Here is a 12,992-nt window from a genome sequence, read left to right as displayed (position 1 = left end):
GGCCTATATGGGAGAAGAATCTAAAAAAGAGTGGATACATGTATATGTATAACTGATTCACTTTGCTGTACACCTGAAACTAACACAACATTGTAAATCAACTATACTCCTATAAAAAACTTAACAAAAAAGAAAAAGAAAGAAAGATGAGGGAGAGGAGTGTGTAAAAACTGGTAAGGCTCTAGTTTAGCTCACAGTGTCGTTTCACTGGGGGAAGCTGGGCAAAGGGTACGTGGGAATTCCATACTATTTCTGTGCATCTAATATTATCTCAAAATAAAAAGTTAAGAAAAAAAAGATGGAGGTAAGAGGGGCCTAGGTGGGGGAGAAAGAGAAGACAGTCTATTCCCCCCAAATGGCTTTTATTCCATTCTGCTAATTTCTCACTAGGTGCAGTCATAGTATTTTGGACCCCTTTGGTATTCTGTAGGGAAGGGAGCTTCACCAGATCCTAAACTGACTGGCAGGTAGGTGATTTGAAAACCGCTCACCCGCATTTTCCATTCTTTGCTGCTCAGGCGCCATCTTCTACCTGGACTTCCTCGGGGAGGACGTGCTGCACGTCTGCATGTTTGCACTGGGGTGAGTCCCATCCTGCTCCCTGGCCCCGAATTCCAGGCAGGCTGCCCCTCTCTCCCCACCCCTGCTCCAGCCTCTCAGGCAGTCCCTTAGAGCCAGAGGAGCAGCTGGCAGTGGGAGCTTTGTCCCCAGAGGTGAGCGTTTCATTCCCCAAAGGGCTTTACTTTTCCTTTCTTCTCTTTTGGGCTTTAATCTCCTTGTCATTTCGAACACATCACAATTTGACCCATGAAAGACTCTCAACCTCACCTCAGATCAAAGAAATGTATACTGAAGCTAAACAAGATGCCATCATTTTGCAAAAACTAACAGGAGGGGTAATGTCCCATGTTGGCAAAAGGATGAGGAGCCCAGCTGTCTGCCACAGTGTGAGAAGTTCTTTAATGTGGGAGGACAATTTGGCAATAACGGTGAAATTTTTAAATGAGCATGCTTCTTGATGCAGCTTTCCATTTCTAATCATTTATCTTGGAAAAGTAAATGATGGACGTAACGACACATATATGAGGGTGTTTATTATTTTAAAAATTAATTGTATAAGCAAATAATTGGAAACAGCCTAAATGCCCATCAGTAAGATACAGGTTAAATAAATTACACTATCTTCATATAATTAAGTACCATACTGCCATTTTGAAAAATTGAGGTCAGTCTATTGGTGCTGACGTAGAACCATGTCTAGGATATGTTGAATGAAAAAAGTTACACTTTTAAAAATGTATAGTATACCCTATGAGCCAGCAATTCCACATCTAGATATAGACCCAAAAGAAATTAGTTATATATATTGACAAAATGACTTGTACATGAATATTTATAGTAGCTTTATTCATTATATACCGAAACTGGATACAACAGGAGAGTGGAAAACAAGTTCTAATATATTCAGACAATGGGTCAGATAATGCGTTCAACACAACAATAAAAAAATAATGAACTACTAATACACACAATGAAGTGGATGAATCTTAAAAATCAGGTGAAAGAAGTCAGACATAGAAGAGTACACTGTATTGTTTAACTCACAAGAAGTTGAAGAACAGGCCAGTCGATTCTGTGGACGTCAGAACAGTGGTTTCCTCTGGGGAAGGGTCTGCATGAATGGGGAAGGGGCGCAGGAAACTCTCTGGGGGTAAAGGATGGAAATGACTTCTCTATTGACCTGGGTGGTGATCCCACGAGTGTGTGCACAGGTAAGATTCATCGAGCTCCACATTTAGGGATTGTGCATTTTATTGCCTGTAAATTATGCCTCAGTTTTTAGAAAGTGTGCTTGTTTATCTAAGCTCTGGAGAAGAGAAAAAAACAAAAAAAGACTCTGGCAGAATATATATATACACCTATAGTGGGGACGAGTACAGGGACTTTCTAATTTTTATTTTCTCTGCTCCTGTATTGATTGAATTTAAGCCATAAAGAACTTTTTAATTAAAAAAAAAATCTTTAAAGGCAGGGTTCTGAGATGCAGGGTAAGTGGAGGTGAGGGTTTGGCCAAGGATGGCCTGATTTGTTCTGATTGAGGCTTGTGTGGGCTGCACGGGCTGTTATTATTTATCTTGCATCTGCTTCCTGCTGATTCCAGGCCCTGCCACCTCTCAGGGCCGCTCAGCAGTGAGCCCACCTCCGCAGCCTGCCACCCTGTTTTCCCCTTTTTCCCATTACTCACGTTTGAAAGCATCCCTCCCAACCTCACTCTGGCCTTGTTTCTCTTCATGTGTGTTCACCAGGTGCCTCATTGCGTTCTTGGGCGTCTTCTTAATCACACGAAACAGGAAGAAGGCCATTCCCTTTGAGCCCTACATTTCCATGGATGCCATGCCAGGTAACATTCAAATCCAGCTGGCCAGCCCATCCACATAGAATGACTGCTACTTCCTGTTTAAAAAGAGACAACCAGCCTCTGGGTTTGGTGCAGGGAAGGTGTGCTGTGCTATTATGATGTGACTGTCTCTCTTTTTTTTTTCTTTCTGTTTTTTGTGGGTTTTTTGGTTTTTTGTTTGATCTCAGTTTGCAAAAGAGGAGGCAATGGCTGAGGCACCTCGATTGGTTTTGAGCACATCTTGCCAGTTCTCATGTCAATTTGGGGATCTTTTAAAGACAATCCTGATTCACACTGGATATAATTATGATCTGCAGCACCAGGCTTCATGCCTGCAAAAGGAAAAATCCAGTTCATCTCAGTGGAATGGAATGATCAGAGAGGGGAAGGAAAATAGGATGAATGAAATTCAAATACTATAACCTCAGTCCTTAGATTCCACAAGGGAGTGGATTGTTCTGGAGAGCCTAGTTCCCCAGGGAGCTTAGGGTTCACACCGAGAAGCGAAAGTTCAAAGGGCAGGAGCATAAATGTGTGAATCAGCTGAGTACCGCACAAAAGGGAGTGATGGGGCTTGTAGAGAACTGGAGAGCACTTTGCAGCCTCAAGGGATTCAGACGAGAAAGTTAAGATGTTGGGCAGCCCCATCTAGATTTGCTGACCTACATTCTCTAGGATACTAGTGGCCACTAGCTTTCACTCTTTAACTCAAATTTAATTTTTAGTTTAGAGATATAAGATGGAACTCTCTCCAAAGCATAATCTCCCACCCTCTGTTAAGACAGTCTTACCTAGGGGTAAAACAGGAATAAAGACACAGACCTACTTGAGAATGGACTTGAGGATATGGGGAGGGGAAGGGGAAGCTGTGACAAAGTGAGAGAGAGGCATGGACATATATACACTACCAAACGTAAAATAGATAGCTAGTGGGAAGCAGCCCCATAGCACAGGGAGATCAGCTCGGTGCTTTGTGACCGCCTGGAGGGGTGGGATAGGGAGGGTGGGAGGGAGGGAGACACAAGAGGGAAGGGATATGGGAACATATGTATATGTATAACTGATTCACTTTGTTATAAAGCAGAAACTAACACACCATTGTGAGGCAATTATACTCCAATAAAGTTGTAAAAAAATAAAATAATAGTTTTATCAGGATATAATTCACATACCATGAAATTAAAAAAAAAAGACAGTCTTGTGACCAAAAGACAGTCACAGAGATGGAGTAGCGTACTCCTTAATGAAGGGAGGCAGGCGTGGTCTCAGGGCCGACCGAGGTGCCCACGATTTAAGTGGCCCCAGGGTTTACGTTGTCTACTTTTGATATTATTTCCTCATCTCTTGCCATTAAGCTGTTGTCTGTCATTCTTGCTGTTACCAGCCTGCCTGTGTAGAGCAGCTCCGTGTCAGTCTTCTCATTTGACCCAAGCTGTTCGAATCATGTATAAAATGAAAATAAAGAAGCTCTGAGTTGGGGGCCTTAAAGTTTCTCCTACGAGTTAAGTGCATGAGCTTTAGTGCATGGACTTTTGAAACATCTAACCTGGCTGCTCAGATGCCTTTTTTGCTTACTTCCTTGTTTCTCGGCTGTGTTCCGGATAGATGAGGGCGCTGGATAGCTGAATTCCAGATAGGTGAGGTGTCAACTCTGTGTGTGCAAGTATGTGTATGTACGTGTGTGTTTGTGTGTTTATAAACCGTGTATGTGTATACATCTATATAAGTATTTGCGTATATACAGATGTGTTTTCTGGTAGAAGATAGAAGGTAACCTAAGGTAACCTTAGGTATCCGCGTTCTGTGATCTGTTTGTGGACGTGGCTCTTCCTTCCTCTTTGTGCCTTGTGACCGGTGGGAACTTGGATGTTGGAGAAAGGAGACCTGCCCTCGGCCGTGGCATGTCAGGACTTCTGAGTAGGCCTGGCTTCTGTACTTTGAAGCTGAGCGTGGGCTTGGAGTTCAGATGACCTGGATTCAAATCCCAGCTCTCAACCACCTACCTACTGAGTGACCTTGGGCGTGTGCCTGGACCTCCCAAGGCCTCTGACCCTCACTTGTAAATTGGGATTCCTTTTCCCAGGGTAGTGGGATGATATGTTAAAGGCCCCTTGCGCAATGTCTGGGACCTGGTAGATGCCTGGTTGAATTTGGTTTCACTTCGTTTTTACTTAAAAGACTGAAAATTTCGAACACTTGTTTGACCTGATGCCAGGTAAAATAAGAAGAAGAAAACTCTTAAACAGAGACGCTTTTCCAGCTGCTTGGTTTCCCTGGTCAGCATCAGGACCTTCCTGGCTTTGGGTCTAACCAGATTGATATCTTCACAACCGAGTAGTAGCCACGGCTCAAGAGGCATTCAAGTTCTGAAAATTAACTACACGTCACAGTTAGGAGAGGCTTGAAATAATTTTAGCACCTGGAAGACTTCTAGAAAATGAGAAGGAGAAAAACAGTCCCTGGCAGTGAGGAGCTGGCCCGGCTGTCACAGCTGGGCCTTGGTGTTCCTGGCTGAACATAGACCATTTCACAGAACATCAACATCAGACAAGGTCATTCTGGGACTGTGATGGATCAAGACACAAACAGGACCATGCCATTGTCATGTCCAAACACAGACAAACATGAACATTGTCCAAACCATAAGAAGACCAACCATCCCCCTCACATGAGTGACTGCTGCTTCTTTACCAATCACAGCTTTAGTCTCCATCTAGTCTTCTTCCTTCTAGATAACAATCATTAAGATCCCCAGTTATAGAATTATCCCCACTTCCTGACAGCATCTAATCCAAAGTAAAGCCCTGCTTCCTTACTACTTTTTTTTTTTTTTGGCGGTACGCGGGCCTCTCACTGTTGAGGCCTCTCCCGTTGTGGAGCACAGGCTCTGGACGCGCAGGCTCAGCGGCCATGGCTCACAGGCCCAGCCGCTCCGCGGCATGTGGGATCTTCCCGGACCGGGGCACGAACCTGTGTCCCCTGCATCGGCAGGCGGACTCTCAACCACTGCGCCACCAGGGAAGCCCAAAGCCCTGCTTCCTTAAAGCCTCCTGAAATCACCTGACACAACCCAAATTCTGTAGTAAGTCCTTCTAATACTCTCTCACTGAAACAGCTCCCCATGACGTACGTCTCCTTCACTGTAATGGGTCAAGAAACCCAAAAATTTGTTAGACTATAGGTGTATTCCTGGGGGGTTTTGGCTGGGGAACGTTGACAAAGCTAAACTATGCCTGGTAAGCCAACTCTCTTCCCTGAGGAATAGGCATCCCCTCATCTCCTCCCAATTCCCTCCCCCAAATCTAAACCACAGACTCTTAAACTGTACCCTTCAAATTCCCATCAGCCGGACTTCCCTGGTGGCGCAGTGGTTGAGAGTCCGCCTGCCGATGCAGGGGACATGGGTTCGTGCCCCGGTCCGGGAGGATCCCACATGCCGCGGAGCGGCTAGGCCCATGAGCCATGGCCGCTGAGCCTGCGCGTCCGGAGCCTGTGCTCCGCAACGGGAGAGGCCACAACAGTGAGAGGCCTGCGTACCGCAGGAAAAAAAAAAAAATTCCCATCAGCCAAGGCTTGTGCAGTGTGGAAGCAAAGGCCCTTCCACAGATTGGGTCTTCCCAGGCCATTTGCAGGGTAGATAAGAGCATGGACTTCGGTGTCAAATCCCAGCTCTGTCTCTCATTAGCTGTGTGTCCTTGAGCAAGTTACTTTACCTCTCTGAATCTCTGTGTTCTTCTCTGGAAAAGGAGGATAGTAGCATATTTCTGTCATAGGATTTGGGGGGATTAAGGTCTATAGGGTTCTGGTTAAGAGTGTGGGCTTCAGAATTTAAACCACCTGAGTCTGCACCCTAGAGCTGCCACTTGCTAGCTTGGCGACCTCAGGCAAGTTCCTTAACTTCCAACTGCCTCATTTTCCTAATCAATAGTTGTGCGAATCAAATGAGATAAAACTTTATAACTATTTAGAACAGTGTCTGCCACCAACTAAATGCTCAGTCCTCATCAGCCATTATCATTATTGCTGTTGTTGTTACTATTACTGTTTAAAGCACTTAGCCCAGTGCGTCAGGCATAGGAAGCAGTCAGATGTCAGCTGTTATTATCATCATGGTTTCATGGAAGATAATTTGCATTCAGTTTTTTTTATTACTCAACCAGGGGGCAAGAGAATTTGAAGGGTCTTAATTCCCTACCAGGAAAAGAACTGGCCTCAGAGGAGGCCAGGTCCTACTTAGCTAGGGGAATTGTAGACTACATTTAAAGGAATTAATGACTAAAGTCTTTGCCCTCAAATGTAAGTAGAAATCCGACATCAGTGTGCCCAGAGGTAATAAGCAAAATCGTACCTTACTCCATATGTGGATCAGGGATGTTAATGTCAAAACTCTCCCTCTGAGCATCATAATACATGTGTCACCATCATGTATCCATGACACAAAAGTTATCATCTTCTCTCAACAGTATAATGAAGTTTTCTGGATCCTGATTTAATTCAGCGAAAAGTGTTGGCATCTACCACGTTCACAACACAGTGCTGGTTCCACTTGCCCTGTGGCCCAGACATTCCCACCTCATTCTAAGCCAATGGTTTCTTTTGACAGTGGCTGGTCTGAGTGCATATTTCCTGACGATTCATCCTTTGTTGCTTAGCAACTATAATATTTCTAGTGTATATTTATGGGCGCTCTTTTTTTGTTCAATCCAAACCATTCAGGAGGTTGACAGTGCACATGCTTAGCTCCTGAGCGCTGTGATTAGTCTGTGGTGGGAAAGAGGAGGATGAGATGCAGCCTCCTTTGGCCCCACTGCATAATGATTTGGGGGAAATGGATTTCATTTCAGGTATGCAAAACATGCATGACAAAGGGATGACCGTCCAACCTGACCTCAAAGCTTCTTTTTCCTACGGGGCCCTGGAAAACAATGACAACATTTCTGAGATCTACGCTCCCGCCACACTGCCCATCATGCAGGAAGAACATGGCTCTAGAAGCGCCTCTGGGGTTCCCTATCGCGTCCTGGAACACACCAAGAAGGAGTGAGCCCACCTTGAAGGAGACTCACCTTCTCTCCATTTACAGCTGCTCAAGCCATGCTGATAGCGGTTCAACCCTTAATTCTAAAACTTGCCTTTCAAGTCTTATTTTTTTAATCCAAGAACTCTGTGGATGGGGATCTTGAAAGGCCTTTGTCTCTGGCAAAGGGTAGATTATCTTGGTCCTGGAAGTTTCAGATGATGAGGGTGGGTCTGGGGTGGGGGGCTGAAAGCAGTATTCTAGGCGGGCAGTACAGAGTTCAGCCTCTGCCTGGTTTAGCCCAATGAGATTTGGAAAGCCGTTGTCATCCTTGAGGATGGTAACTGCGTTTCCCCAGTCAGTGACCAAAGGTGGCCACATTCTTTAGAGCTAAAGCAAGGCAGAGATTCTGCCCTTACTTTCCAAATCCACTGAAAGGCTGGAAACCTCCAAATCTAGTCTTCCCTCACCTTATGTGCAGGCCTGATCTCTACCCACCTCCCTCTTGATTCTGTACTTGAGATAACCTTTGCGTCGCCTTCACATGGCATGGTGAACCAGCCCTGGGTGTAACATCCTGTCACCTGCCTGTAAGAAATGCACATCTGCTTTCTGGTGGTCTGTGCCTCCCCAGTGAAAGAGTGTTTGATGTGTTTATACTGGATCCACCCTGAAAACTAACTTGGTTTTGGTTCTGTGAATTACTTGGTTGCTTTCTTTCCCCTCAAAGGAACTGAGAAATTAAGAGGAGGGGAAGAATAAGAAAGACAGGAGCAGGGGTGATGAGCCTTCAGCCCATAAAGGGAGAAAACTCCGTTTTCATTTTGCAAGAGGTGATCGCATCACCTATGAAGGACGGACAGACAGACAGTCTGGCTGTTGGATGTGTATTTTCCTGCACACCAGTGTCCTCTGGGAAAACCAGGGGTGCTCATTTCAGAGACAGCCTCACTCACCTCTCCTCTCTCCTCTCCCTTATAGATTGACGAACCAAGCTTGAGTCATTGGTTAACTTCCTTGGGGTCGATAGACTCTTTGGGTCCTCATCCCTGTGCACATACATCTGGGGGAAGCAGGCATTCTCAGAAATGGGGCTGCTGCTGGCTGGCTGGCAGGCTGCATACGCGATTGTCTTCCCCTAGACTGACTGTATGCTTTTGAGAATGGCAGGTAAAGGTCTGCAAACTTTAATGAAAATAAGGATCCCCTAGGGAGTTTATTTAAAATACAGATTCCTACACCCCAACCACAGGTACTCTGATTAAGTGGGACTGGGACCGGGCCCAGGAGTCTGCATTCTTAACTGGCAGCACAGGTGATTCTGAGGCAGTTAATCCTGCCTGTATCACACACCTTGAAAGCCTAATAACTGAGAGAGACAGTTTGCTGAAACCCTGACACACCCCTGCTGGAAAGTTGGAATTACCATTCCTTGTTTCCTCTTGGGGGTTCATTTGGCAGGCCGAATAATCCCCATAGGATCCATGGCATTTCTGCATCCAGTGATTACTTCTTAGAACTACACTTCCTGCTTCCCTAGGCAGCCTTGAACTAACCGGCAAGATAACAGTGTTAATAGACCAGTGTTGATAGATCATTAACCTTTATGGATTGTGCTTAATACTGATTTAGTACCTTGACTTCAAAACTGATGTCTGTTGCCTGTGATAACCACTTCTGTATTGTCTTAACCACTTCTGTATTGTGTCTTACATGCCTAAGAAGGCAACAGACGATGACTTTTTTTTTCCTTTAGAATAGGTACCAAAACAATATTTATGAGGCACTTACTATGTGTTAAGCATTTGGACAGTGAGGGCTACAAGTAATAAGACCTGGTTTCTGCACTCCAAGCCAGCCGTGAGAGACACAAATACCTGGTCAGCTATGGCAGGGCAGGCCGAGTGCAATAGCAGACCACAGAAAATGACAGTTATGGAGGTCCTGCTAAAGGTCAGGCCCTGAGCCCGGAACTGGGTATTCAGAATTGGAGATGATTTAGGCTCCACTCATTGATGGGTGGCAAATCTAGCTAAGGTTTGGGCAAAGCATAGAAAGTAGAGTGATAACCCCCAGGCGGAGGGGCCAGCATTTGCAAAGACACAGAGACGGGTTGAGGCGGGTGGCAAAGGAAGAGCCAGGGTAGGTAATGGGAAATGAGCCTGGAAAGGTAAGCAGTGGAGGTAGAATCATGGAGGGACTTGAAGGCCTGGCCGAGGAGTTTAAACATATCCTAGAGAACATGGGAGCCATTGATGGTTCACGAGGAAGAGGATGGCAGGATCCGCACTGGTTGGAAAGGAGGCCCTGTGCAGTTTGGAGGAAGACTCTGAAGGGGTAATAAACGTCACTTTTCAAGGTCAGGCTGCACAGCTGCAGGAACAAAACACAAAAGGGGAATTAAAATCCAATTTCGCTGCTATTCACATTTTCCCAGTGATGTTTCTAATGTGGGCCGGGAGGGGGTGTGAGGGCAGAGTGGATAAAGGGAAGGTGAGCGGGGAGGCCATTTAAATGTGTCAAACCAGGTGATCATTTGGTATCTTACGTGCTCCCAGCCTTACTCAGCCCCCTTCCCTTGGTTTTGTGTTGGGTCTTTTAACCTGAAGTCAGGCAAGAGTGATGAATGGATAAAAGCACATTGTAATCTCAGGTCAGCTGACGATCATGGGGTCAGTGCCGCCCAGGAGCTGCCTTCAGGTTTGGGGCAACAGCGCCATCCTGTGAGGCTGAGTACAGGAAGGTTGCGCAGAGTTGCATGGTGGCTGCGGAGTGGAAGCCAGGGTAGGTCACCTGGGTCCTGGGAGGAACGGCTGATGTGGAGCCATGGTCCCCAGAATTCTGACTCTGTCTTGGGCTGGCATCTCCCTGTCTTTGTCCCTGAGTGTAAATGGACGGTTTGCCGGTGGCAGATAAGCAGCATTTGCTGTTAGGGCGGGGCACAAGGACATCAGCTTTCCACTCACAGTCCTGACTCTATTTTTCTCATGGCTCTCACGTCCCCAAGCCCTCTCGATGGCTCCAGGCAACAATACATATCCTGCCGCCATCTCCCTTCTCACAGCAAGGTCACCAAACTTGGGTTTCAGCTTTCCACTTGTTCTCTGGCTTCCTCTCCCCACCCCACTCTGTTCCCCTCTTCTGAAGGCTGGGATTCTGGCGTCCCTAATCAGACACTAAAAGCAGTTCTTCACAGATGGGTGCCTGCAACTTTTGAAGGGACCTAAGCCCCATTCCACCCGCCCCCCAGCCCTCCCACGAAGCTGCAGGTCTGACATGCCATCACATGAAGCCTCAGGTCATGCTAGGGTTTTGCAGGATGGAATTGAACACTGGGTAGGCAAGGGAGGATTGACATCTCCATTGCTTTTCTGGTGGAAATGAGGCAGCTTGATGGCACAGTGTGGAGACAAGATGTCCATCAAGGTACTGTTGGGGAATCTCCAACCCGCAGCCTTGTGAATTCCAAATCTGGTCCAACACTGGCTGACAGGCAAAAAATTTTACTGTGTGTTTCTCTGAGAAGCTGTGTAAATCAAGTCACCTTAGAATATATTCTATGTGGAAGCTCACATTTTGTTGATTTAGTGACTAATGTATGGCATGTCTTATTTTTCAAAAAAATGTGTGTGCTATGTGCAAATAGCATTATGAAGTGGTATTTAATTAAAGAGAAAATCCATGTGATGCCTGTTGAGTTTGAGTCTTTTATGTTTGGTTAATACTTTCCAGAGTTATCTACGACAGTGCTGTCCAATGAAACTTTCTGCAACGATGGAAATGTTCCATGCCTGTGCTGCCCAAACGGCAGCCACTATCTACGTGTGGCTATTGAGCACATTAAACATGGTGAGTGCAACCTAGGAATTGGATTTTTAGTTTTATTTAAATTCAATTATCTTAAATATCCACATATAGCTAGTGGCCGCTGTAGAAACCGTGCAGATCCAGAGATGCCCGTGATTGCACTTAAGGCTGAATTAAGCACTTTTTTTTCCCCCTGCAGTGGTGAAGAGTATAGACTCATGGCCACACTGCCTAGGTTTGAGTCTTGGCTCTACCACTTATTAGCTGTGTTGTCTTGTACAAGTTGTTTAAACTTTCTGTGCCTCATCTGTAAATCCGGGATAGTAACAGTCACTTCCTAAGGGTTATTATGGGGATCAGGTGAGTTAATAGCTGTAAAGTCTTAGAACTATGTCCAGCATCCCATCAGGACACTGTATGACACTGAAGCAATGGTTTCCTTATTTACTTATTTATTTACTTATTCACTTTGAAATTGTATAATGAACACTTGTGATTTTTCTTAAGTAATTCTAAGCAAATGTGTCTCTCTTCATTTTAAGTTTCCAATCTACAAAGACAGGTGTAGAATAGAGCCTAAATCTTTATTTATACACACACACACAGAATAATGTATACATACTCATACATTTAATAAGCACTTATTATATGCCACACACTACACTAAGACTTCATGTACATCTCAATTCTCCTTTATAACAATTCCATGAGGTAAGTTTTAATATTATCCCCATTTTACAGATGAAGAAACTGAGACTCAGGTCATATAGCTGGTAAATAGCAGAACTGCTATTTGAGCCCAGAACTGCCTGACTTCAAAACCTGAGCTCTTTATCCCTCTGCTGTGCTGCCTTTCCTGGTGTGGTTGAATTTCCATGGGGTAAGTTCACCACACATTAGGATTTCACCTTTATCTGACAAATTAAAAGGATGTACAGTTTCAAAGAAGGATGCAGACTTAAAGAACAGAATGCCCGCCTGCCCCCAGTTCACATGTTGAAATCTAATCCCCAGTGTGATGGTTTTTGGAGGTGGGGTTTTGGGGAGGTAATTAGAACATGAGGTTGGAACCCTCATGAATGGGATTAGTGCCCTTATAAAAGAGACCCCAGAGAATTCCCTCATCCCATCTGTCCAGTGAGAACATGGGAAAAAATACCCTACTATACTATCATTTCATTAAACAGGACATCAACACCCAAATAGTAAGGGCAAAATCTCACAACAAAGGATAATCCTTGAAACTGAATAATTTAGCTTTATGAAAAATTTAGGACAGTCTCATTATTTGCCTCATTTTCTTGCAGGCCTGTAAGATGAAACCAGCATTAGGGAACCTAACTTGGTTTGATGCAGCTCAAACTTGGTATTACTTGTGAGGAAAGGGGGGCTAGTTAGCTGTAGACACAGGACTAGAACCGTCTTATGAGCTCTAGTCCGTCCCCTTTCCACTGCATCACTGAGTCCTGCTACATCCTACAACCTACATCCACCCCGTTCATTGAGTTTTAACTCTGTGCCAGGCCCTGTGCTAAGCACTTTACGTCCATTATCGCATTGCATTCTCTCAACAGCCCTGCAAGGAACCTGTTCAACCCGTTTTACAAATACAGAAACTGAGGCTCAAAGAAATTCAGTCATTTGGGTGTGTAAGCCGCAGAGCCTGGATTCAAACCCAGATATAACTGATTCCAAAGTCTGTATTTTTTTTTTAAATCCCATCCTCGATATGTCAATAGACGATACTTTTGTACCTTTACATTCTTTGTT

The 12,992-nt window shown here is 45.0% G+C and overlaps 1 protein-coding gene across 6 annotated transcripts in view; it reads left to right on the top strand.

Annotated features, from left to right (window-relative positions):
- Positions 1-11,102, top strand: part of NIPAL3 (NIPA like domain containing 3) — a 45,882-nt gene extending 34,780 nt beyond the window's left edge. For all 6 annotated transcript variants that reach the window (XM_081220607.1, XM_081220603.1, XM_081220602.1 and 3 more), the window contains 3 exons: positions 519-582; positions 2,307-2,401; positions 7,243-11,102. In XM_081220607.1, coding sequence (XP_081076733.1) covers positions 519-582; positions 2,307-2,401; positions 7,243-7,442 — 359 coding nt within the window. In that variant the 3' untranslated portion in view covers positions 7,443-11,102. The remainder of the gene's footprint in view (positions 1-518; positions 583-2,306; positions 2,402-7,242) is intronic.
- Positions 11,103-12,992: the final 1,890 nt, after the last annotated feature.

Source organism: Mesoplodon bidens (genome assembly GCF_964165515.1).
Source record: "Mesoplodon bidens genome assembly, chromosome: 2".
Classification (NCBI taxonomy): Eukaryota; Metazoa; Chordata; class Mammalia; order Artiodactyla; family Ziphiidae; genus Mesoplodon; species Mesoplodon bidens.
This window is presented reverse-complemented; position numbering and strand designations above follow the sequence as displayed.